At 36.6% G+C, this 26,021-nt stretch overlaps 1 protein-coding gene across 2 annotated transcripts; it reads left to right on the plus strand.

Annotated features, from left to right (window-relative positions):
- Positions 1-25,882, plus strand: LOC121735384 (protein gooseberry-neuro-like). 2 transcript variants are annotated; one of them, XM_042126203.1, is made up of 6 exons: positions 1-197; positions 12,554-12,726; positions 15,796-15,936; positions 17,618-17,726; positions 23,052-23,248; positions 24,886-25,882. In XM_042126203.1, the coding sequence occupies exons 1-6, from the start codon at positions 158-160 to the stop codon at positions 25,606-25,608; spliced, it is 1,383 nt and encodes a 460-aa protein (XP_041982137.1). In that variant the 5' UTR covers positions 1-157; the 3' UTR covers positions 25,609-25,882. The 2 variants fall into 2 exon arrangements, with proteins under 2 accessions (XP_041982137.1, XP_041982138.1); XM_042126204.1 differs by having other exon boundaries at positions 1-193.
- The last annotated feature ends 139 nt before the right edge of the window (positions 25,883-26,021 follow it).

Genomic DNA, 26,021 nt, shown 5'->3' on the forward strand with positions numbered 1-26,021 from the left:
TCCTCGGCCACACTCACGCGCAGAAAAAAGATACCTCTATCTTTTTTTTTTAGTCGCCGCCTAGACTAGGTACAGTCGGGTTGAGCCCACACTATAGACCGCTTGAATATGTGACTGTGGTAATGATTATTGTGACAAGTGTTGTGCATAACATATCATGATGGAACGACACCAGAATGGTATGGATGTGTGGGTAGGTAAGGGTATATATTAATATATTATTAAGCTTTTAAGATAAAGTCGGTTTTTTTATATTACCCCTACACAGATTAAATAAATTATTAATAACAATGTGAACACTTATTAATAAAATTAAAAAGGAATTACTGTTGTCTTCACAGAACATTTAAAAACCTCCAAAACTGTTTACCATAAATCTTGGATAAGGATAAAAGTAAAGCTTTTAGGAGCTAACATAGATTTTGTTTTAAAAGCTCATGCCAGATAACAGACAATAAAAATATATATAAATAATATAATAATATCTCTGAATCGTGTATGGGACAAAGAAAAATTAAAAAATGTATGCTCTACAAAAATCATGCTTTGAAGCTGCTTGAAGCTTTCAACGATTTTCCATTTAATTTTTCTTCTCTCTGACATAACTTACCCTAGAATCATAGAGAATGCTAAGAGGCAACTGTTATGTGATAATTTATGCAATAATTAATTTGTAAGTGCCAGAATTTAGGCCTCCAATATAATAATTATTTTACTCAAAATAGAGCACATTGCTTGAAGGCTCTAGGCCTGCATTCCGGAGTCGGAGCAAAGGCATGACTTTCTTTTGTTATGGTCCCGTTGCATATATTATAAGGCTATACAATATACAAGCTATAATAATATTATTACTAGCATCAACTATGATATTCATTAATTAGATATTTTGATATTAATAAATCTTATCATGAAAAAATAGCTAATATACTTAAGAGTAATTCCAATTATTTTATGTCTATAGAGGTCTATATAATATATTTTTGTAAAATATATATATTATTAATATAATAATTCTGCAATTTCAGTAATCATAGGAACTTACAGTTTTGCATAATAAACGTAAAAACAACCAAGTTCTATGCTATCAAAAGCTTTACCAATGTAACATGTTCTATTGTTGTAAATCTGTACTAACAGACGTCACAGTTTAGTATATTTTAAAACTTTTACCTATTCAATAATAGATGGCGCTATTTAAAATTTATAAATTAAAAATGGGAGTGTACCATGAAAGATCAGGTTAATTTTCAAACTTAACGAACAATAAGATCAAAAAGTCAATTAGATTTCAAGAAAAGTAACTGGCGCAAACGCACATCAAAATATAATATTATTATCTTGTAGGCTTTTAGGGCTCCGTACCTCAAAATTAGGAAACGTCCTTATAAGATCACTTGAATCTGTCTGTCTATCAAGGTCCCTTATTTAGTAAAGATTTCTAAATAATAATATACGAATAAATTCTGGGAAGGCTAATAGCGGATAAAAATGTTAACATTATATTACGAGTCATTGGTGTAACAATAAATAACTATTGTATCAGAACAACTAATAATAACGGCACTTACTACCACCCATAATTTAATTATATTAAAAAAAACAGACCAAATTAAAAAAAAAAACAGAAAATATTTAAACATAATATTGCTTAAAGCACTACAGTATTTTTTGTGATAACTTTTTACTGTTCAATAATAATACTTTTGGGGTTAACTATCACGTTATAATAAATGATCAAACGAACTTACCAAGTGAAGTTCGATCATTATTATATGAGTCGCTTCATTCGAAGATATATAATTAACCAAAGTAGTGCTTTGCATCCCGCTAGGCAATACGCGTTTTTTTTCTTTAGAGTATGTGGGTACTCGACAAAAATATCTCGTCTGGTCACTCGCTCGTCAGCGCCCTCATTATGTTTAGAGAGAGATAATGCAAAAAATCTTTCTTTCTTTCTTTGGGTACTGCAGCAAACATAGTTTCGTGCATACTGGGTGGGAGGGAGATTATATCTTCGAATGAAGCGACTCATATAATAATGATCGAACTTCACTTGGTAAGTTCGTTTGATCATTTATTATATTTCTTCGCTTCATTCTTCGATATATAATTAACCAAAGTAGATTTTCAGAGTAACGAAAGAAAGGTTTTTTTTTTTTTTTTTTTACAAAATACCATATATTATATTATGTACTGGTACATTATGAATTGAATAGCAATCATTATATTCGAGAAAGAATTTAACATTATGGCCATAAATAAAAATAATAGTCAGTAGAAACAAAACTTAACAGACCTCTATGGTTTGTGATTCAAATGATAACATACTGGGATCATGGTGATTATATTATAACTGATTCATCGAAACTTTGTTCGTCAATAAAATTATGGCTAAGGGAAATAGCAGAAGTATTGGAGTCGCTAGTCCTGCCTGTCGACTGTCGTCTTACTAATCGTGTCGAGTCTCAGTCCCCGTGTCGACGCTCGTATCGACGCCGCGCCGCTCTCGCACAGAACGGTCTGCTTTATCCAGCGGCTAACCAACTGGGAAGTGGCTGTTCTGTGCAGAGCGTTAAACGTTAGCAATAATATCCCGTACTGTAGCATTATCCTATTTAATATAATCTTGAATAACCATCGCACGGCGTAGTAATTTAAGTATAACTTCTTTTTTAATAAAAAAGAATTACATAATTTAATAACATCACCGATCCGATCACGCCCGGGAGTTGGTGTCCTTGTAATATAAATTTTGATATCGCTATTTAAAACCGTAATTCTTATTTTGGCGAGATTTATTAGGCAGAGAGTTTTAAGTAAATTACCAGTATTCAGTAGGTACAGAGTGCAAGAAAAAGCAAATAATTTATAAGTGGATCCCGGGTACTATACTACTCAGGTATGAGCTAGGATTTTTATTACCGGAAAGCTTCTTTCGAAAGATGCTTCAAACATTCATCTGTGACCAACTAATAATGTCAACATTGTTCATAAACAATGACAGTGCACAGTGATGGCTGTAGAAGATATTGTATTACAGCCATTGTCAAATTCTTTGGCTAAGGTTCCGATGGAGCGGACGAAGATCTCTGTAATAAGTCTATTAACTAATAAGATTGATGAGAGTATTTATCTAAAATCTAAGTCGAAGTAAAGTATTTTAGAATAAATTTTAAGGAGTCTACTGCTTTAACTGGGTCCGGCTCTGTGGTCGTCGATAATGTGATTATTGCATATTAATATTATTATGATTGAAAGTTGAGAATATTGTGTTCTCGGTCCACCTACAGGCTGAATATTTTAACAATTATTATTCAAAAATAAGTGTGATTCTGTTATCGTATTTATCATTGCATATTTTATTTAGTATTAAAAATTTTAATCGCTGAAAAACCAGTTGCATTCCGCGGCGGGAGTCAGGAATCAGGATATGAAGGTGTCAAAACACCTATCAGTTGAGCTAGCTCACGAATAGTACACTGATTTAACTGTTCTATATTATTCCGTTTTAATAGGCATATATTATTATATAATATATCTAATATATAAAATTCTCCTGTCACCGTGTGCGTGGTTGAACCCTTCTGAAACGGCTCGACCGATTTTCGTGAATCTTAGCGAGCATATCGGCTAGGGTTGAGAATCGGACAACATCCACTCTTTATATTATTGGTAAGTGTATTAATTTGTTGAATAAATAATAGTAAATTGTTACAACTCGAGACTGACGGCGACCATTGTTTGTGTGACGGGATAGCAATCATGGACTTTGCCATGGTGGCATAGGTACTTATTTAGTCACTTCAATAAAATAATAATATGGGCGAAATACTTTATATGGCAAAACAACATTTGCCGGGACAGCTAGTTATATTATAATAATATATATTATAGACGTTAAGACTTAAATGTTTACATATTTGTTGTGGATTTAATACACCCATTGCACTATTAACAATCAAACGTAAACAAAAAAGGGGCGCCTAACGCTGAAGAATTGTCGCCTAGAACACTAATATTGTTAAAGCGTGGTAAGTCTAGTAGTAATAAAGCATACGCTTGGTTTGGTTTCCCTTTTTATATTTTTTATCAAAAAAAAAAATATATTAGCGCATCTGATAGTCTGTACGTCAAGACTTACGGCCTTAAAATTTTGTAAATTCGAAAAATCTTTCGATGGATTAGTGAGTTAATAGGAACCAAGAAGTAGGCTTTTAAATCTATTTTTGCTAGATATCCACTTTTGGGTATTGGCTTTAAAGTTGTACAGTAATTTTCCAAATTAATATGTAATTTCGAAATAAACTTACGAAGTGGTTTCAAATTTAAAATAATTCAAAAATAGTATTTAAAATATAATACAATATTTTCCGCCGCCTCTGGGGAAAAGAAAATCTTTGAAATAAGGTAACCTTCGGTGGGGGTACACGAAGATATAGTTTTAAATTCTAATAATTTATTGATGTCATGATGTATAATATATTAAGCTATTGGTCTCCAATCTGTTTTTTTTTTTTTTTTTTTTTTTGTTTTTGGAACGAAGTTCCCTAATTTATTTATTTTTTCACATGCGGGCCGCAAACATTTTTGGTCTTGGTGTCGCGGGCCGCAACAAATATTTTTAGGTTTAAAAATAACGTTTTTCAAAATTAACGATTTACAAGTGAAAGACTTTCACGTTGACTTTGATTTTTCCGGTGGGCGTGAATTTTAAAATGGTTTAACATCACGCGTGCTACAAATAAAGTCCCGGCGCGGCGGCCCGCATGCAGCCCGCGGGCTGCGGGTTGGGGATAGCTGTATTAAGCCCACAATAATCATAATAGTAACATATGTAAAACATATATATATATATAAATAACTGTCAGCACTACTGCTGCGGTGTTGAGCGTTTAGTCGACTCAACGCTCTTCGAACTCGAAGGTTTTGTAGCGGTACAGTACTAGCGGCGCCAGCCGACGGTTACCAGTTCTCCCCCCCCCCCCCCCTTTGACGGGTAGCGGGAAGGGTTTGTCAGAGCCCAAAAGATACCCGATTGATGGGATGTTCTAGTATGTCTCTGAGAACAAATACTGGAATTATCCAGCGAAAGCATAATAATCTCGGTCTGATATTGAGACAAGACTTATCGAGTCTGAGTGTTATAGGTTTCCTTTACGAAGTTGTCTTGTCTGATAATATTTTATCTGATAAGTCTGATAATAATTAATATCGAGATAAGTCAGATACTGTTGATAAGTCTGATAATATCGAGACTTTGTCGGGTGAAATCTATTTAATGATATTATTAATAATCGATCGAAATGGAATCGATCTGCAACACTTATTATCAGGAATATTTTATAAGCAGTAGCTTATCTTAATTGTTTTTGGGGTCATTTAAAACCATAATCTGGCGAATCCAACGAGGGTTCACCTAATGTCAGTAGGAGCCCTGGATCTATCCGGATCTGGTCCGGTTCTATCGGTGTCGGTACTCCGAATCCACCTGGTTTAGGAGTGGGAAAGCTTAGGGTTCATTCATAACCTGATCGACCCGTATATCGGTCGCTTCTAGCTATATTTCCCCGATTGTCTGGTCTTAGTGACCTCAAAAATATAAATATTGCGGTAGCTTAATTGCTTGTTATAATCGACTTATTTGTCGATAAAATATGTTACAAAAAATATTGAGGGTAGTAACTATCACGTTACGTAGATATTAAGTAGGTTTCGTTATACACTCGCGGTGTATCCCGAGTCCCAACATTGGTGCAAAACTTATTTAATAATTATATACCGGCAGACATAATAAATTATAATCGTAGTTCTATATTTAGAATAAAAGAATCGCGCGGGACGCGCATTGTTTGTTAACTGATGAGACTCGTAGTCAATCTAGTTATTAGCTCAAAATAGCTGTTCTCTATAAAACGGCAAAGATATTTAGTTCTATTTATAAAACTAAGAGCGCGGGAAAACGCGCGGTAGTTGCTAATTTTTATTTTTAAACATTGTCGGAGACTCGTAGTCAATCCATACATTATGTTGATTTAAAATAGTAATTAACTCTCAGTTAACCCTCGTAAACCAGCCAACATATTATACTTCTATTTTTAGATAAAACATCGTCAGAGACCCGCAGTCAATTCCGATGCATAAGGAATGTGTTTAGAGACTCGCGGTCAATCCACACATTATGGCGGTTTATAAAATAACTCGCTGTTAACCCTCAAACCAGCCAACGCATAGTTCTATTTATATAACAGATAAAACATCGTCAGAGACTCGCAGTCAATTCCGATGCATATAAATTGTGTTTAGAGACCCGCAGTCAATCCACACATTATGGCAGGTTATAAAATAACTTAATATAATTAAACACTTGCAGTAATTTACTTGCAGTTATTTACCCCAATCGGGCAAACATATAGTTTTTATAGAATAGGTAAAACATCGTCAGAGATCCGCAATCAATTCCGATGCATATAGAATATAGATTGTGTAAAAGGTCTCGCGGTCCAAACACACTGTACTTATTGACTCACAGTCGCAGTACGTGCCGGTTAATAAAATGATTGCAGTAATCACCTGCAGTTGTTTCCCCCAATCCGGAAAACATATAGTTCTGTAATTCTATTTATAGAACAGATAAAGCATACATAATATTATAGATTGTGATAAAGACTCGCAGTCCAAACACATTGTACGTTTAATTGACTCGCGGTCGTATTACATGCCGATTAGTATTGAATATAATTGGCTCGTCTAGGCCTCGGTAGTGCCTGCCGTTTATTTAAGTATTTAATAGTACTTACATGTATTTTCTTGTTACATGATAAAATAACACTGACTTTAGTTACTTATAACACTGACTCAATCATCTTAATAATAATAACCAATTTTCTTCTGAGCGCTGTCCTTTAGCATGGTTACTTAGTAAACGTGTTCGCGTTGCCTCGCGTTAACAAAGAATGAGGGCGCTGACGAGCGAGTGACCAGACGAGATATTTTTGTCGAGTACCCACATACTCTAAAGAAAAAAAACGCGTATTGCCTAGCGGGATGCAAAGCACTACTTTGGTTAATTATATATCGAAGAATGAAGCGAAGAAATATAATTTCAATTTTCATGGTATCACTATCAGACGAATTATCTAACAGCATATGCAGTTTTGCGATGACATACACTGATATCAATTTTATTTCGATGTTGCATCTGAGAGACTTCATAATAACCATGTAGTCCGATTTACGACCTACAACATCGCCACACGATTTTTAGATAAGTATTTAAAAGGATTTAACAACTACTCGTTCACTCACTGACAGCTCGACCGATCCCGAACCTCCGCTCGGCTTCATTCGTTTTTCGTGTGCGACATCGTCAACACGTTAATCTTTTAAAATTAATTTCTACAGTGTTAAAGTGTTATAATTAGTGTAAATCGCCGAATAATATGAGGAAAAGGAAGAATAAGGATGAATACGAACATATTCACCGCAAAATACGGCGATTGGAAAGTAAATCACGCCGCAACAAGGGAAAAGGTACCAAACTACCCACACTAATTTTTAAAAATTTTATGAATTTTTTCTTTGTTCTCAGCTATGGTATGGTTATGATACGATACAAAATTACTATCTTAACGTGTTAATACGTGATATTAACCAGATAGTCAACTATAATATTTTGTACCTTAATGTGGTAATACGCGATATTACCCTGGTTACAAACTGAGTTCTTTCTTAAGGTGATGATACGTGATATCATCCTGAAAGTAACTTTATACTTTTGTTTATTCACACCGGAAAAGATCCGAGTCGTCAGCGACCTCCTCCTGGGAAGGCCGCCGCGATCACGAGCACTCATCCGACAACAAATAAAGATATCGACGCGCGGGAGGCTGAATCTCACTGTGGAACTCCACAATCTTTAGCCAACGTCGAGGACGTGGATTATGTGGAGTCGTCCGCGCCTGCACCGGCGTCGCCGTAGGCCGCACCACCGATATCAGCGCCGCTGATCTAACCAGGAGCCACCGTGCCGGTAGATTATAATCAAGAATCTACCCCCACGTTACCACTTGAAATACTGGATATTCTTGGCGAGGCCAATAAAACAGAGAAAGCCCTAGGCGACTGCATTCCCACTAAACTCTCTGAACGTTGGGGTCAAATCTAGGTCGATGGTTTGGCTAAGGAATACAGGGAGTCGCTTGTGGCGAAGATTCTTATACAGACTAACTTTTCGCTGGCACAAGCGCCTAAACTCAATGAATAGGTAGCCGCAGTTCTACAGGAGGCTGCAAATAACCGATTAGAGGATGCAGAGAATCAACTGGGCCTAGGAATAGCCAGTCTCGCGAATTTAACGCGCCAATTTATCCAATGAGACCATCCAAAACTCGAAATAATTAAACAATTTTCAGAGAACGCTCAGATCCTCCTAGATTTGCATCAAGAGGAATTGGTCAATCGAAAAAAGCTTATATTGCCCAGTTTAGATAAAAAAATTGTAATACAATCCAAGGCGTGAAAAGCGCCGTCTACCTTTTCGGTGAAAATGTCGCGCAAGCAACAAGCACTTCCAAGCAACTCTCGAGCTCCTCCTCGTCAGCAGTACGCGAGGCCAGCGTCAGCAGCGCCGGCCCACCCGCACGAGCCGCAGCCGTCCACGTCAGCGAGGAGGGCCCAGCAGCTCCCGCACCGCGGCCGCGCCTACGCGAGTGCCAGACCGGGCAACGGCAGAAGACGCCGCTACTAGAGGTACCTCACGCCAGCCGCATTCAATTCTTTTTACGCAATTGGCTTTGCTTTTAATAACCTCCGACAGCACGGTGCTGTCGTATGCTAAAGGATATAAAATACCCTTCTGCATTGAGTTATAAATCCCTTCTGTAAGCCACCTTACCAACGTGTGGAACCGAGTAATCCACCGTTTTCAAAGAGTCAAATGAGCAAACCTATAAGTAAACATAAACAATTAGATGCTATTTCAGTATGTAATGAAAATTTGCTAGATCAATTTATTTCAAACATTTTTCTTACACCGAAAAGTAACGGTGGGTTCAGATTTATACTCAACTCAAAATTACTTAATAAATTTGTACGTAAACAACGTTTTAAAATGGAAGATATTCGCAGTTGTCATAAAATTAGTCTCTCCAATTGCTTATAATATTATGGCCTCAATCAACCTCAAGGAAACATACAGTTTACTTCCTTGTGCCGATTCATAAATCACATATTTTTTTTTGAAATTTCGATTTCATAACTAACTTTATGAATTTAACTGCCTCCCATGCGGCTTAAGTTCTGTGCCATTGGTATTTATAAAAAACTTCTAAAGCCTCTTCTCACATGGTTAAGAAGGCAGGGCGGTCATCTATTGGTAGCTTATCTTGTTGATCTTCTTTGTAAAGGTAAAGATTATGCTACGTTTAACAACACGATGCATAATATTATATTAAGGTCAAAATCGGAACAAGATTTTATTATCAACTTTGAGAAAAGTAGTATGCTGCCTTCACAAGTTTGTAGATTTATTGGCTTTGACATAAATACTCAAGTCATGCATATATTACAACATAGACTTTATAGGCTTATGTATTACAATTACCTTCCGAAAAACTTCAAAAAATTTCTAAACAAGCCAACGAAATCCGTAACAAAGTCCAAATTAGCATACGTGAATTCGCGAAGTTCATTGGTGAACTTTAACTTAAGCATGTCCGGCAATAGCATACAGCTGCTGGCCGCGTACTAAATAAATACTTTAAAAGAGAGAAGTTTAAAAAAAAATTTAATAAGTACCTAATATTTTTTATTCCATCATGCCTATAAAACCTTATTTGTACCATGATTTAAGTTGGTGGTGCAATATCGAGTCCAATCCTTTTAATAGAATAAACACAAGTTTATACGAGCTGGAGAGCTTCACAGTCTCTTGAGTCACCGGCTGGGGCGCCGCGTGCGACGGAGTGGTAACTAGATGCCATTGGTCGGCGGATGAAGCTCGCAATCATAATATCCATTACCTCAAATTATTTTGCAAGGGTCGTTTCGATTTAATTGTTATTAAGAATTATAGATAATACTACTGCCATAATATCTTATATTAATAGAATGTGACTTGTGAGGTACTGAATTTCCTTATCTCAATGAAATCGCGAGAGATGTATTTGCTTCTTATACAAAATCGCGAGAAAACACAGTTGCTGACCAGGTTTCTAAGTACACTTATGTCGATACCGAATGGGAATTGAACGATAGGAATTTTCAAAAAATCTTACTGAGCTTCGGTCAACATGATTAACCTGATACTTACCGTACTTATTCACGTCGTGTTTAAATGATAAGTGTAACAGATATGTCTCTTGGAAATAATACCTATGTGCCTTCGGTATCAACGCATTTACAATTTCATGGTACGATTATTATTATTTTTCTATGCCTTTCGGCCATTCACGCTCATACTGAAGAGTCTTAGGAAAATTGTAGAAGAGGAAGCGACCGGTATATTAGCCGTTCCGTACTGGCCGTCTCGGCCGTAGTTTTCACTGTTGCGATCGCTACTCAAATAAGACGAGATTTATTTTAGGCCAGATAAAAACCTTCTGTCCCCTTCCAGGGAGTGCCATTCGCTATGGCCCAGTATATTGTGCGGCAAGCCTACATAAGATGTCGAATACCGGAGGCGTCTATTGACCTCATACTAAAATCGTTATTGGTATTCGGGAGGTACGATTAATCAGTATGATACTGGAATAAAAACATTCGTTTAATTTTTGTCAAATTAATAATATTGATTAGTATGAAGGATCCGTAGCTGATATATTACGATTCTTAACAGAAGAACGTTAAATTGTTATAGGTCTAGTTTGTCTCTAATTCATTGGTAAATCCCGTTGCAATGACGATTGTATCCTAAGATTTTTAGGAGTAAGCCCAGCTTCCCAAAGTATTCCTCCATATGGGATCCTAATAAAGTTTTGGAGTATTTATCTAATCCGTAATCGAAAACTTTATCAAAAAAGATGGTAAATCTCATGGCGTTGTCGACGGGACAACGGGTGCAGACGTTATCACTCGTATTAAGAACCAGAAAACGTTCATTCCGAAAATGCACGTATCGTAATCACTATTAAAGATAATAATTCAGACTTCAATGCCGAACAGGCAAAATCCAAGACATATTATTCCATTCTTTAGACTACTTTAGAGACAAACTCTCAATTTGTCCTGCACTCGCGCTACTAAAGTATTTCGAAATAACTAATAAATATCGAAATCATGTAAAAACAGATTAATTCTTACTTTTAAAAAGCCCGTTCACAACGCGAGTTCCCAGAACATAAGCCGCTGGATCAAGCAGACTCTGAGCAATAGCGGTGTGGACGTGAGCATATTTACAGCACACGGCACGCCGCTGCCTCATCTGCCGGCAGGGCCGGAGTGTCACTAGATCTGATTAAGAAAACGGCAGGCTGGTCAGGCAACTTGTTTTGTTTTTTGCGCTTCTACAATCAACCTCTGATTAATTCAGATGATTACGCTTTTGCCCAAGCTGTTTTAAATAAGAATACACTTTAATAAATTAAAGACTGATATTAATGACAAAGTACATAATATAGTTATTCGGCTTGTTATACACACGGGTGTTGTTATGATTATTATGACTGTTTTATTCTGCTACAAACGCTAAACATCTACATGGTTATTATGAAGTCTCTCAGATGCAACATCGAAATAAAATTTATGGTTAAACGAACTTACCTGAAGTGAAGTTCAACCAAAATTTTGTGAGATGCTGCATCTGAGAGACTTCACTCCCTCCCAAACCCTAACACGAAGCACGTAGATGGCGCATGCTGCGTGAGGACCCCCGGAAGCAGAATAAAAGCCTCGACTACTCCTCTGAAACAAATGAAGCCGAGCGGAGGTTCGGGATCGGTCGAGCTGTCAGTGAGTGAACGAGTAGTTGTTAAATCCTTTTAAATACTTATCTAAAAATCGTGTGGCGATGTTGTAGGTCGTAAATCGGACTACATGGTTATTATGAAGTCTCTCAGATGCAGCATCTCACAAAATTTTGGTTGAACTTCACTTCAGGTAAGTTCGTTTAACCATAAATTATTGACGACAACCTATATTTGTGCTATTACCTACGTAGTTTGGTCGTGTTACGTCAAACCCAGCCGACAGATCACATTAGCTATGTCCACACTATGCGCTTTAGTCTTCAATTTTCGTCATCTTCTTCCATTCAACTTTCGTTTTGGCGCATTCAATAATTGTATGCGTCAACGAACGCAACGCCAACATTGTCATTTTTGTTTTTTTGGATACGGTCAGAGGGCATGCGTCGCGGGCATGCCTCACGTTCACTGCGCTATAACGCATGCCCTTGATGAACAGAAAAAGGCACAGTGTGGACAAAGCTAATTAACATTAAATTGACATGATCCGGCCAAATGACGTTGATCGGTCAACTGCCTAGGAATCAATTTCCTCGATGGTACATCGCGTTGAAGTTATTGAAGATGCTCCTTAAATGCTTCCTTTTTTCTAGGACAGGGACGCGTAAACCAGCTAGGAGGACTGTTCATCAACGGCCGACCGCTGCCGAACCACATCAGGCTGAAGATAGTGGAGATGGCGGCGGCGGGAGTGCGGCCCTGCGTCATCTCGCGCCAGCTCAGAGTCTCGCACGGCTGCGTCTCTAAGATACTCAACCGATACCAGGTATTAACCTAGACTTATATAACAGCCACAAATAAGAGTCCGTAGCCTAATGGGTTTTTTTTAGCATAGGCTAACAAAAAAAAAAACCTTTGGTTCACACTCGTAGAGGGTTCGATATCAAGTGGAGGCGTGTACCAATGGGACATTTTCTGATCTCAACTGAAGGAAACCCGCACATAGTTGGTCCCAGACGTATATATTCTTACCTCTGGACTAGGCCGACTATGTTGCGTGAATGCCGTATAATATGTTTGGGCAACCACACGGACATTTTAGGAACAGCTATCTGCTACCCAAATTGTCTCTGTCGATAGTATCCACATTTTGACCGTAGTTCAAACTAAATCAAAACTTATACGTTTTGATTCTTTTAAAAGAACACTAAAGACCAGCTGCAATAGCGAAAATATAAAGCTGTAATTAGCAACATTGATTGGCACTATTTTTGGCACCAGGTACCTAGGCTTAATTGCCTGGCATTACTAAATAGATGGTTACGAAGATTTAACTGCCTTTACCTGAAAATTTAATTGAAAAAATCAAATTTAGTGATGAGCAAAATTGGTCTTGGTCTTGCAGTCTTGGTCTTCGTCTTACAAAAAATGCAAGACCAAGACCAAGACTAGGCGTACGAGACCAATACCAAGACCAGACAGATTTGAGCGAGAGCAAGACCAAGACCAAGACTAGGCGTGCAAGACCAAGACCAAGACCAGACAGATTTGAGCAAGGCCAAGACCAAGACTAGGCGTGCAAGACCAAGACCAAGACCAGACAGATTTGAGCAAGGCCAAGACCAAGACTGGTCGAGTCTTGGTCTTGGTCTTGCTTTGCTCATCACTACTGAAATTGCTGAAGTAGTTAGGTATTTTAGATCACAGATTAATGTATTTAAGTTATGTGTTTATTGATATTAAATTCGAGTGAATTTCATCCATATCATTGTCCAGTCCCTGATGTTTAGAAACTTAGCATGACAACTTCTAACCATGTATGGACTATGGCGTCTATAATCTAATATATAAAATTCTCGTGACACAGTTTTCGTTGCCATACTCCTCCGAAACGGCTTGACCGATTCTCATGAAATTTTGTGAGCATATTGAGTAGGTCTGAGAATCGGCCAACATCTATTTTTCATACAAAAAATTATTTATATGGCAAAACAACGTTTGCCGGAACAGCTAGTCTAATATATAAAATTCTCGTGTCACAGTTTTCGTTGCCATACTCCTCCGAAACGGCTTGACCGATTCTCATGAAATTTTGTGAGCATATTGAGTAGATCTGAGAATCGGCCAACGTCTGTTTTTCATACCAAAAATTATTTATATGGCAAAACAACGTTTGCCGGGACAGCTAGTTGTATATATAAGTATGTTTGTTACAAATATATAGCCGAACGTATAACCTCCTTTTTGGAAGTCGCTTAAAAATTAAAACCCAACTCTTTCCTTCCACCAATACTGTCCTATTTATCGAACAACAGCCTTCACGAGCTTCCGGTGCACCCGAGCTTGAAGGTCCGTTTTCACCACTCACTAACACTCCCGACACAATACTTATTGTTCACCCAGGAAACGTTTATTCACGCCCTGTGTGAATAACGTCACGTTTTTAAATATTAGAAATATCGCGGTACTGTAGATATACACAAATAAAACACAATTTTACGTGCATTAATTTCACCATATTCGTTATTATAAATTTTAAAGAAATGCACTACCGGTTTCGATACAATTCATCATCAGGTGTAGGGTGGTGTTAAATTAAAAAAAAATGTGTTAAAAATTAATTTCCACCAAGAACCGAGAGTACAAATTATTACTTAATATACTGTAGATATAAAATTTTTGTCTCTGTATTATTCTTTTGTCTTACATCAACAGCCTGCTCTATAACATTTTGATTTTGCACATTAAACAATCTCTCAAGTTCTACTTGATTTGTCGTAGGAATAATAAATTGAAATGATTTATGTGTAAATATAGTAAGTGCATTAAAATTTCTAAGTGTCGTTTTTGCTCATCGCTAAATGATCTAAATCATGAACTTTTACAATTAGATCATTGTCTGCTTAAATTTTCATAACATTCATAATGATTTTCTGTTGATAAAATATTATTTAATTAGGATTAATATTTGTCATACAGGAATAGCACTAACTTAAACCAAACTAATACGATTTCATGTAAGTGCTTAAATGTTTGTATGTAGAGTTGTGTAACGTCAAAGGATGTTCAGATGTTTTTGTTAATAGCGGTAGTTCTTCCAATTAAAAGTTTAAAACATTTTGCTGAAACCCTTTCAGTACATTTGAGATCCTTCTACAAATCGCTTTCGTCAATTTCATGTCGACAGTTTTCCGACGACATAAATTCTAACTTCAGTAATTGAATTTAAAGTTAATTCTGTACCAGAATATTTTTATAACATTTTAAACTTTCGCGTTGCATTATAATTAAACTTTTTAATCGGGACTTAACGCGACTTATTTAAGTAGTAATGCTACTACGAGTACATACTTTTTCTCGACGTTTCGGCCGTGTTGCAGCGGCCGTGGTCACGAGGGGACTGCAGGAGCGCGACGTCTTCGTTTGCACCGGGCGGTCGGTTCTACGACTACCCTCGAGTTGTCCAATATTTGTGTTCCAATACACTGAAAGTCAGTAGGTTCACTGCGACACACAACTTAAAAAGTTTAAAAAGTTTAACCAGATTATGTTTTAATCCAGCATTAAAAAAGTTTTGATCCAATCTTTTAAAAGAGCAAAATAGTATTCTCCTGAACGCCAATATTTTGTTTCGTCAGGTTTTGCCCTAGATCAACCTATAAGGTTTTCCAAAATTCAATTTTATATAGTACCGGGATAGTGTTTATTATCACAGTAGGGTAAAATTTTTCTATTTTCTATTTTTTGCGATAAATATTATTATTGCATTAGTTATAATTGTTTTATACCTAAGTATTTAGATAATTACTTTTTAATAATTGCATTTCATATTATTCCCACACTAAAAAGCATGTTTTAATTGCTTCATCGTCATCATTACCGTCATCTGGCGCAGGAGACAGGGTCCATCAGGCCGGGCGTGATCGGCGGGTCCAAGCCCAGGGTCGCCACTCCGGAGGTGGAAGCCAGAATAGAGGAGCTGAAGAGACAAAACCCGGGGATCTTCTCCTGGGAGATACGGGAGAAACTGATCAAGGTTTGTAACTACCATCCATACTAATATTATAAATGTGAAGGTGTGTCTGTCTGTCTGTCTGTCTGTCTGTTTGTTACTTATTCACGCCCACACCGCTGAACCGATTTTGCTGTAATTTTGTATGGAGATACTTTGAGTCCCGGGAAAGGACATTGGATATTTTTTTATCCTGGAAAAATGTAGGTACGGTTCGCGGGCGATAAACGAATTTTGACGCAACGGAGTTGCGGGTGTAATCTAGTAATAATTGAAAGTCTTTATGCCTGTCTGTTTGTCTGTTACCTATTCACGCTTAAACATTACGCCGGCAACGCACCTGCAGCTCTTCTGATGTTGCGAGTGTCCATGGGCGACGGTAGTTGCTTACCATCAGGTAACGTTTGCTCGTTTGCCCCCTTATTAAATAAAAAAAAATTGAGGCTGAAACGATTTATACAAAATTTAGTATGTAGATACTTTGAGTACCAAGAATGAACGAAAGGCTAGTTTTGTCTCGGAAAACTGTTCTAAAAATTAATTAATTAATTTTGGCGCAACTTGATTTACTTATTTAAAAAATTATTATACCACGTTGTATTTCTTAAAGTAAGTACACAAAACCCTCAATAAGATAAAAATATACAAACTCAGTTCCTTCTCAGTTCATTAAATTACATTGCAAAAGAAAAGTGTTGAAAAAATAGAATTACTTACTTAGTTTCTTGTTTTATTTCGCAAACTTGATTAATCAGCCATGAACAAAAAGTTACTTCTATTTTTGAAACAATGTTTGAAAATAGAATCGGCAATTTTATTCGTATCGGTTATCCAGATTTATGTGGTCGCTGCGGTTATCTTTCGGTTAACTTCTCATAATGTTTAGCTAATATTTTATTTGTGAAAAGTTTGTGAAAATGTGAATAATGATATAAAATATAAAAATGTGTAATAATATTTTACTCGAGCACACATAAATTGCAAGAGATACCAATATGTCATGGTTATTTCGAATTAAACTTTAGTACCGCAACGAAGATAGTACAAATTCTTAAAGTATTTTATTTAAGTAAAGCAAAGTATAGCTTATAAAGTATTAGGTATTTATATAAGAGTAGGTGTCATGGTAGGTATAAACTATAAAGATATTTTATGTGGACTGCATGGCATTAATATAAGTGTTGTAGCTTTTTGACGGTAACTTGTATAGTTAGAAACTATACCTAGCTTTACCATAAGTTTAAAGCTATATATAGTATTTATCGATACTCGATACCGACTACGTAAATATTTAATATTGCGATTTTAGTTCCGCAAGTGACCGCTAGAGGCGCTGTAAAATTTGCCATATTAAATATTTACGTAGTCGGTATCGATAAATATTATAGCTTTAAACTCATGGTAGAGCTACAGAACTGATTTGGCTAATTTTAGTCTTGAAATATTCTTTGAAGTTCAGGGAAGGTTTGTATTAGGAGGGGAGTGATACGATTCATCTAGTTGTGCAATATTTTTCCTTGTCTGTCAAGCAATATTTCTAACGTTACAGACTGTTTTGTCTTATTCTGTTAAATTGTTGTGTTCTGTATGCAGTTATCGTCTGTACATACGTACACTATGTAGATCTTTTTAATCGTAGTGGCAATGTGTATCAATATTTTGAAGAACTGTATTTATTTGTACTGAATATGCTCGCTGATTTCAGGAAGGTGTGTCAGATCCTCCGAGTATATCATCTATTTCTCGCCTACTTCGAGGAGGTGCGAGAGACCCTGATGGGAAGAAGGACTATAGCATCGATGGAATATTAGGAGGTGAGTTTCTCATTGGCAGTCTTTTTTTTTTATAAATTTGTAAAAGGCAACACAGAAAATGGCTCAACCATAACCTTTATGGGTGAGCCATTTTCTGTCATGCCCAAAGAATAATCAAATCAATAATTATTATTATCCCCGCGTTCCATTTGATGTTAAAAACGATCAAAACGCTTATAGTCTACCAGAATTTGATGGCAAAAAGTGACAAAATAAATTGACTCTAGCAATACCTAGACTCACGTTATAGGTACCTATCTCAATTCTCAAGAGAGCGCTCATCCTTGATATCACAATATTTCTTTTTCTTTTAAATAATATGAAAGAGGGTTGATAAACAATTACCTATTAACAAGACGGGCGCGATCGAGCCTAATTATGTTTATAATGTTTAATCCAGAGTAAAGTCAACAAAAGATGATTAAGGGATGCTTTTACATTTTGCTATAAATTACCTAAACACAATAGTCTCTTGTGTTTAGGTAATTTATAGCGAAATTGTCGCTCTTTACAAATTAGGAGATATCGCTATCTTAGGTCTTTAGTCTATTTTTAACCTTGTTTATTATGCTTAGTCGAGACTTTATAAAATTAAAGTGATTGCAAAGAAAAAGAAATAGGTACCTAATTGTAATAAAATAAATAAGCAATAGATCTAACAGAAAGAAATCTTTTTTCTGTTGAGTTAAAAAACTTATGAAAAGTGTAATAAATTACCTTAAATATGGCAAAGCTTATCGCCAAATAAAAAAGTCGCATTAAGACACAAAGGTTTTGCGGACACTCCATTTCCTGTTCCATCCAAAAAACCCATTAACGTCACTGTCTAATCCCGTAAAAAGACAAAAATCGATATTGTACAATCGATTCTCACGTTCAAAAAATCATTTCCGCACACAAACACCGCGTCATTGTTGGCGTCCGAATCGCTACATTGTCGGCGTTTGTCGGCGATTGTTTGGCTTCGGCCGACAAAGTCGCCGTTTGGCCGACAAAGTGACGCTCGCCGTGCGTTTGATAGCGCTGAAAACGTTGACAATTGCAACCTGTTGTGCTGTTGTGGTATTGTGCGGTTATTACCAACACACCGCCTCTGTGCCAAGTACCGACACAACATGCGGGCTCAGAGTTACCGAATCTCATGAGTGACAAATTGCGTACTTTTATTACATGCAGCCTTGAGTATTTAAACTCAAACTAGAAAACATAATTGTAGATACAGCAGAGTAGAAAGAATTATAGAGTATACCGACTCAGAACTGAGGTTGAAATTTTTAAGTTTGACGTATTATGACAAAAGTCGTCGCTAGGGTCGTTACCTACAAATTTAGTTGTTATTTATATTTTGGCACATGCAAAGAAAACTATCAGAATTCAATTTCACAATCTTCAGATTAAAAATAAATTATATCAGCCAGCGCGCCAGCCCTTAACTTATCCTGGCGAAACCCGAAAGAAATGACAGATATTAATACTCGTCCGTCTCTTAGCAGTCGAAGTGCTGGTAGTTATGTCTATTGTGGATACAGTCTCTACATTTTCAAAGTCTAGGTACTTAACTGTCAAGACTGTACATTTTTTTAAGAGGATACCACAGCGGCTAGAGAAATGAAAAAAAAGTACGTGTAATATCTATAGCTGTCTCCCTTACCTCAAGCCTATACCGCTGAACGCGATAGAGACAACTGCAGAAAATCCAGAAAATCAACGATTCGTTGTCCCCTGATTCCTTCTCCAAAACTTAACCGATTTAAGTACTTTTTTCATTAAAGATTAAAAAAAGGCTTGAGCTGTGTTCCTATGTTTTGCTTTTTTTGTATAATCTATCCAAATCTGTTTTCTGGACGTTTGAACACAGTGGAAAATCTGGCCATTTTTTTGGGTTTTTGAACGTTCATATCTTATTTAATAATTAAATTATGAAAAAAAAGAAAACATAGGGACATTGTATTAGTGGCGTAGATATTCAGGAAAAAAATTATAACTCTACTAGCATTATCCAGGGAGGAAACAGGGGACAACGTTTGTATGGAAAAAATGGCGGTGTGGAATCCTCTTAAGGGTGACTACCCTTATCTATGATAAGAACTTATATATAAAATAAGAACATAAATAAAATGCTAGATGATGTCCGCAACTCTGTTGCGCCAAAATGTTTTTATCCCGCAAGCACCGTACATTTTTCAGGGATAAAAAGTATCCTATTTCCTTTCCCGGGACTCCAGAGTATCTCCATAACTAATTTCAGCAAAATCGTTTTAGTGGTTAGGGCTTGAAGATGTAGCAAACGAGTTTTATTGTTAAAATAGAACTGCTCATTTTGTAATGTAAAAATCTCTGCAATGCTATCTGATGACAGTGACAAATTCCATACTAATTTGAGATGTAATTTAGTCCAAACAACAAATTGCGGGCGACTTTCTCATTCGAACAATGTAACTAAATGTGATAAAATCTAACATTTGTGTTGCGCGTCGTTAGAACAGTACGCTCGTGTCACGGTACTAATCATAATGGAGAAATAAGATTTGAAGTTGTTTTGTGTTTAATTAAAGACATGCCATGGCCTAGCAACCAGTAACAACTACCACTTATCATTAATTGGAAATTCAATAATTGGAAGAAAATTTTGGCAAGAAGTTTATAAAATTTCTGTCAAAATCTACTTATTAAAATCTGAGTGCTGTCGTAACATACTTGGATAGTTCTAAGTTTCGACGTAAGACGAAGCTCAGAAAATCTTCACGATAGGAAAAGTTCCCTCTTTAAAATGGTTCGGACTCCCAATTTAGTCAATTCATTTGACCACAGTTTATGCATTGATGTGCTATTTATATAACTATGTACAACTTGTACCTACTTGTATACAAGTCTGTGGCCTATAAGCAAAAGAACTTTAAAAAATATATATAATATGTCTTGTATTTCGCCAATCTCCAGTCTGGACTCTGGACTCTCGAAATAAAGTTATAAATAATCTCATTTTACAGCGTAAAGCTAAGACTTCCAAAAATCATAAAACAAATTTATTATATCTACTTTACGACGACGATTTATTAAGGGAACTATAAATCTTTAATAACTATAAGAATTAATATTAAACGGTAATAGATGATACAGTACATAAAGAAATTCTTAATAAGTATTTACTAAATACTTATCTACTATTTATTAATGCAAAATGTTTTAAATTCAAATAAATACCGCAAGATCTCTACAAAAAGTCAACTAATTATATTCTTCAAACAAATGTGTCGTGCAAAAAGCGCTGTAATATCTAATGAGCCAGACCAATGCAATTTTACACATAATTAAGTAAAAGTCTTAAAGCGACGCATCTGGTGCAATCCCGCGCTAATCCCGCCATCTGCCGGGCCCGAACCCACATCACACAGTACCGCTGAGACAAAACCCGCGCCGCTAATGAAGTCAGATTATGAAGGTGTTAAACCGACTCCTCCACTCCCAGATTATGACTGGATTCGGCGACTTCACGCGTCATATTTCGGCGACCGTCCCGCTCGCACGCCTGCATGATTGCATACCTCCGTCCCGTTCCGACACATAAAACATCGGCTAAGGTTACATTTACGTTGAATTTTGATTACAAAAAGTTACGAGTGTGCCCATAAAGTTATACAACTTTTCACCGAATATACTTAGTCGTTAATGTACGGCCTTCGACTTGATGAAACGCAGAAGTAATATGCATTTGCAATCATAATTTGAACAGAAATTAAGACTAAAACACTTTGCACCAGAGTAGTTTAAGGCTCATTACAAGGTGTTAATGAAGTTCTATAAATCTTATAGCTGCATTTACTCTCCACTATCTTACGATTTTGAACCCGTTTGAAACAATAGCGCTAAAATCGCTCAAATAATTTATCTCAAGAGCTTTTGTTCTAATAGTTTTTGTTAAGGATTAACTTATCTTGAGCTGAAGCGTGGAGCTGAAACTAAGACCCTAAGTTTGTTTAAAGTTTAAGCTTAGAAAATCTTTGACCTAAAATTAAGTTCAGTCAAAGGACTTACTATAATACAATTAACACCCAGTTGATAGTTCAAACTATAGTAAAATTGAGTTATAGCTTCTTTAGCCTAGACAGTAAATATTTCTAAAATTAATTAAAGTTTAACTTCTTAACCACAATCTAAACCTAAGTCAACCGAATCGTGTCAGGTTGCTGTTGTATTTGTGGAGCCGGCAGATTAAACCCCACAAAAAGAAAGTTAAACGAGCGAGCGTATTAAAAGTGGCGTTGTCGTTTTACATGTCATAAATCCAGATCGCGACACCTAAATATTGAATGGTGCCAAAATGTCAACCGAACGCAAAGACGCCGACAAAGGAACCGCCGTGCTGGGTGTTCTACCGCCCTCTATTTTTTCATTTCATTCAATTTTGACTTCTCTCAAAAGGCTATTAATATAAGTCACATTTTTTAAATCTTAACGGCAAAGCCGGGTATTGTTGGGGTTTTTTAATCTGTTTCCGTAAGATCCCGCTACCGATATAAATGAGACCACGCCGTCTGACTTTGATTTAGATGAATCAAATCTAAAAAAAAACTACGCGTGGCAGGTAAAAAGGATAAGACAAATTACTATATTGTGTCTAGTGTTACTGATTACCGCATAGCAAATCCGAATTAATTAATTTCTAATATGTATGAGTTGACGTTTGACATTAATAAAAACACTTTTCATATTAGGACTAATAAAAAGGTTTGCTTTTTGTTTTAGTAGACACTGAATTCTTAGTTACAATAATAATAATTTTAATATTTGATTAGCTTCAAATTTTAAAAATAACGTATTAAATATTAATCACTTATTTACTCACTTACTATACTGTTAAGCATTTATGTATTAAAAAAAATAGCCTATGATCCTTCATGTGGTCTACTTCATATCTGTGCCAAATAACAAAAAAAAATACTCCAGTAGTTCGTGAGATAAGCCCTTTCAAATAATTTCCCCGTTTTTTCCACATTTTCCTCTATTTCTTCGACATATTAGTTTTAGCGTGATAAAATAAAGCCTATAGCCTTCCTCGATAAATGGTCTATCTAACACTGAAAGAATTTTTCAAATCGGACCACTAGTTCCTGAGATTAGCGCGTTCAAACAAACAAACTCTTCCGCTTTATAATATTAAGTATAGATGAATGCAGTCTTGTTCTAAATGATCTAAAAAACATGATTGCATTTATAACTCAATACGTACATTTTTGTAGGATGAGACACAAATGCTTAACAGCGTCCATATATTTAGGCACTTCAGTTGTATGGTTTAACGTAATTCGCTAATTATTGTTGCAGGTCGGGGATCAGACTCATCCGACATAGAGTCGGAGCCAGGGTTGACGCTGAAGAGGAAGCAGCGAAGGTCCCGTACTACCTTCACGGGGGAACAGCTGGATGCCCTGGAGAGAGCCTTCCACAGGACCCAGTACCCAGACGTGTATACCAGGGAGGAGCTTGCGCTACAAACTGGACTTACAGAGGCGAGAATACAGGTATCTTTGATTTGGAGTTCAAAGAAGTTAAAAATATTTAGGGTGCGGTAAAATCAACTATGGACATTTTGTGCGGCATACTACAAGCATAGTATAAAAACGCCTAGAAAAAATATCATACTCGAAACAATTTATTCTTCATATCACTAAACGGAGACTCCCAAATACATATGTGATAAGATGAGTTTTTAATTTGAGTATGATCGTTTATTGTATGATACAAATAATGAAATATTTTAAAAGGATAACTGTCTAATGTCCATACCTAGGTAACACTGAAAATGTTTAGAAAATGAAAAACGGCTTAATGTAGAAAGTTGCCCAATACTTTTATTGTTTTTAAAAGTAATCTCCGTTCCTCTCTACACATCGTCACATTCGATGGAACCACCGAAAAAGCAGTGGGTCCAGTCTTCCTTAGGGGTCTCTTCTGTGGCATTTTCGTACGCTTTCATCGCATCTTCAGGGGTCGTAAAGCGAGTACCTCGAATTTTATCTTTATTTCTTGGGAATAAATTAAAGCCGCAGGGCGCCAGGCCAGGACTATATGGCGTATGACTCAATATCTCAACACGTGCCATAGTCAAATATTCAACAGTCCGTCTCGCGGAGTGCGCTGAAGCATTGTTGTGGTGAAGGAGTGTTCTGCTTCGAGGGCGCTGCTGTCGAAATGTTTCCAAGACGACAGGCACACAGCGATTGACATACTATTCTGCAGTAACTGTCCTTTCATCTTCTAGCACAACTGTCGCAAAATTACATTTCCGACCAAATGATGAGGCAATCATCTTTTTGCCTTGACTTCTTCCTTTCTTTACCTTAGTTGGCCAAACCTCGAAAGGAAACACCCCTTGAGCTGATTGTCTTTTGGTTTCGGGTTCGTAGCAATATATCCAGCTTTCATCACCTGTGAGGTTGTCAAATACAGCATTTGAGTCACCGCCGTTAAATGTATCTAACATTTGGCGACACCAGTCCATGCGAAGGCGTTTCTGGTCGTCGATTGAAGTATGGGGAATGCATCTGATACAAAGCTTCCTGACGCCTAAATGTTCATATAATATTGGTTGAACTTGACTCATAGCAATGCCTAGGCTTGCCCGTATCTGCTGGTAGGTCACTCTTTTATCTCCCTCTGTCATGCGTCGCACAACACTAATGTTAACTTCAGTAGTCGCTGTTAAAGGACGTCCCTCACGCGGATCAGCAGTGAGATTGCTACGTCCAAGTTTAAACTCGTTAAACCAATTGTAAATAGTGACACGAGATGGGGCTTCATTATGAAATGGTAATAGCAACCTTTGATAGGTTGCTATTTACTCAATAAGAAAGCTTTGATAGCTTTGTTATTGAGTAAGCCCACAACGAAAGTCATAAAAAATCATTAACTGAAAATTTTCTCGCGTTAAGTTAATTTTCACGTGTAACAAGAGTTTTAGATTTTCTGCCAATTCACCAAAACAAATGACAAATAAATGTAATATACCAGATTATGTTACCAAAGAGTTCTAAAATTGTAATTAAAAAAAGTTTTCATTAGTAATGTTTCTAACTAGCTAGTTCTAAACACTTTCAGTGTGACCCACGTATGTATGCGATAGTACCGTAATATTAATTACCTACTCTATCATTTCCAGGTTTGGTTCTCAAATCGTAGAGCAAGACTCAGGAAGCATACAGGATCGAGTACAACACCGACGCTCTCAAGCTACTCATCGCTGCCGATGCCGCAAATACCGTGCCCGTACCCCCCGAGTGACATACCATCACTCTCACAGCACCACCCTCAACACCCTGATGCTTGGCATCACCAGAAGTACGCCAATTACAACCAACTAATGGCCCAATCTCAGCACTTAAATCAAGCCTTCCAAAGCGCCGCTTTTCCGAGTACCTCAGGCTCATCCTTCAGTCAATTAGTATCTTCGGCTGCCGCGTCAACCCATAGCCAATTATTGGAGAGTGCACCAAGAAATGATTATAGATACCCCAGCAATGACATTTACAACAAAGCACTCGGATACATGCCCAAAGAACCTGAGACTGACGATAAAGTTGTAGGTGAAGACGTCTTAGAGCCGAGAGACGACGCGTTTGTAAAAACGAGTACTGACTACAAAGAGTTACCAAATACCGAATATCCCAAAGTTCCTCCAGATTATACTAAGCTGCCTGTAGCCGAACCGTCATCTTCCAATTGGAGTCCCTCTCAAAGTTCTTTAAACATGGGTCTAACTAGCTTGCCAAATGATTATAAATATATGAACGACCCATATACGTTTCCAAATATAGTTGCCGATCCTTTGAACCAGCACAGTTACAACAATGCAGCAAATCCTGCTAATAAATACTGGATTTGACCGTATGACATAGTGATGTTTCTTATTAGAAAAAGCGATTTTGTATCATGTAAAAGAAATTATCGAAATTGTGTAAAATATTACAATACGGTTAAACTATCATGGCTTCTACTAAGAGGCACTCAAGGTACAATAACATGTTATTTGATTTTAAATGTGTCTTATTATCTAGTAAATAATAATTATAGTTTTAAAATGCACAATGATACTGCCAATCATTTTGGGAATTCACTAAAGACTTTAAGCAAGGATATAGTATTGGATCCGACCGTAAAATCCTGCAGGAATCGTTTTTTTTCGATCAAATATATTTTAAAATAATCTTTAAAACGTATAGAATGGATTAATGTCGGGTTGCCTTGTCAAAAGTAGCCGCAAGTACCTCTAATTAAGTTTAATGTTCATGAGATAAA

This window comes from Aricia agestis, chromosome 17 (assembly GCF_905147365.1).
Source record: "Aricia agestis chromosome 17, ilAriAges1.1, whole genome shotgun sequence".
Classification (NCBI taxonomy): Eukaryota; Metazoa; Arthropoda; class Insecta; order Lepidoptera; family Lycaenidae; genus Aricia; species Aricia agestis.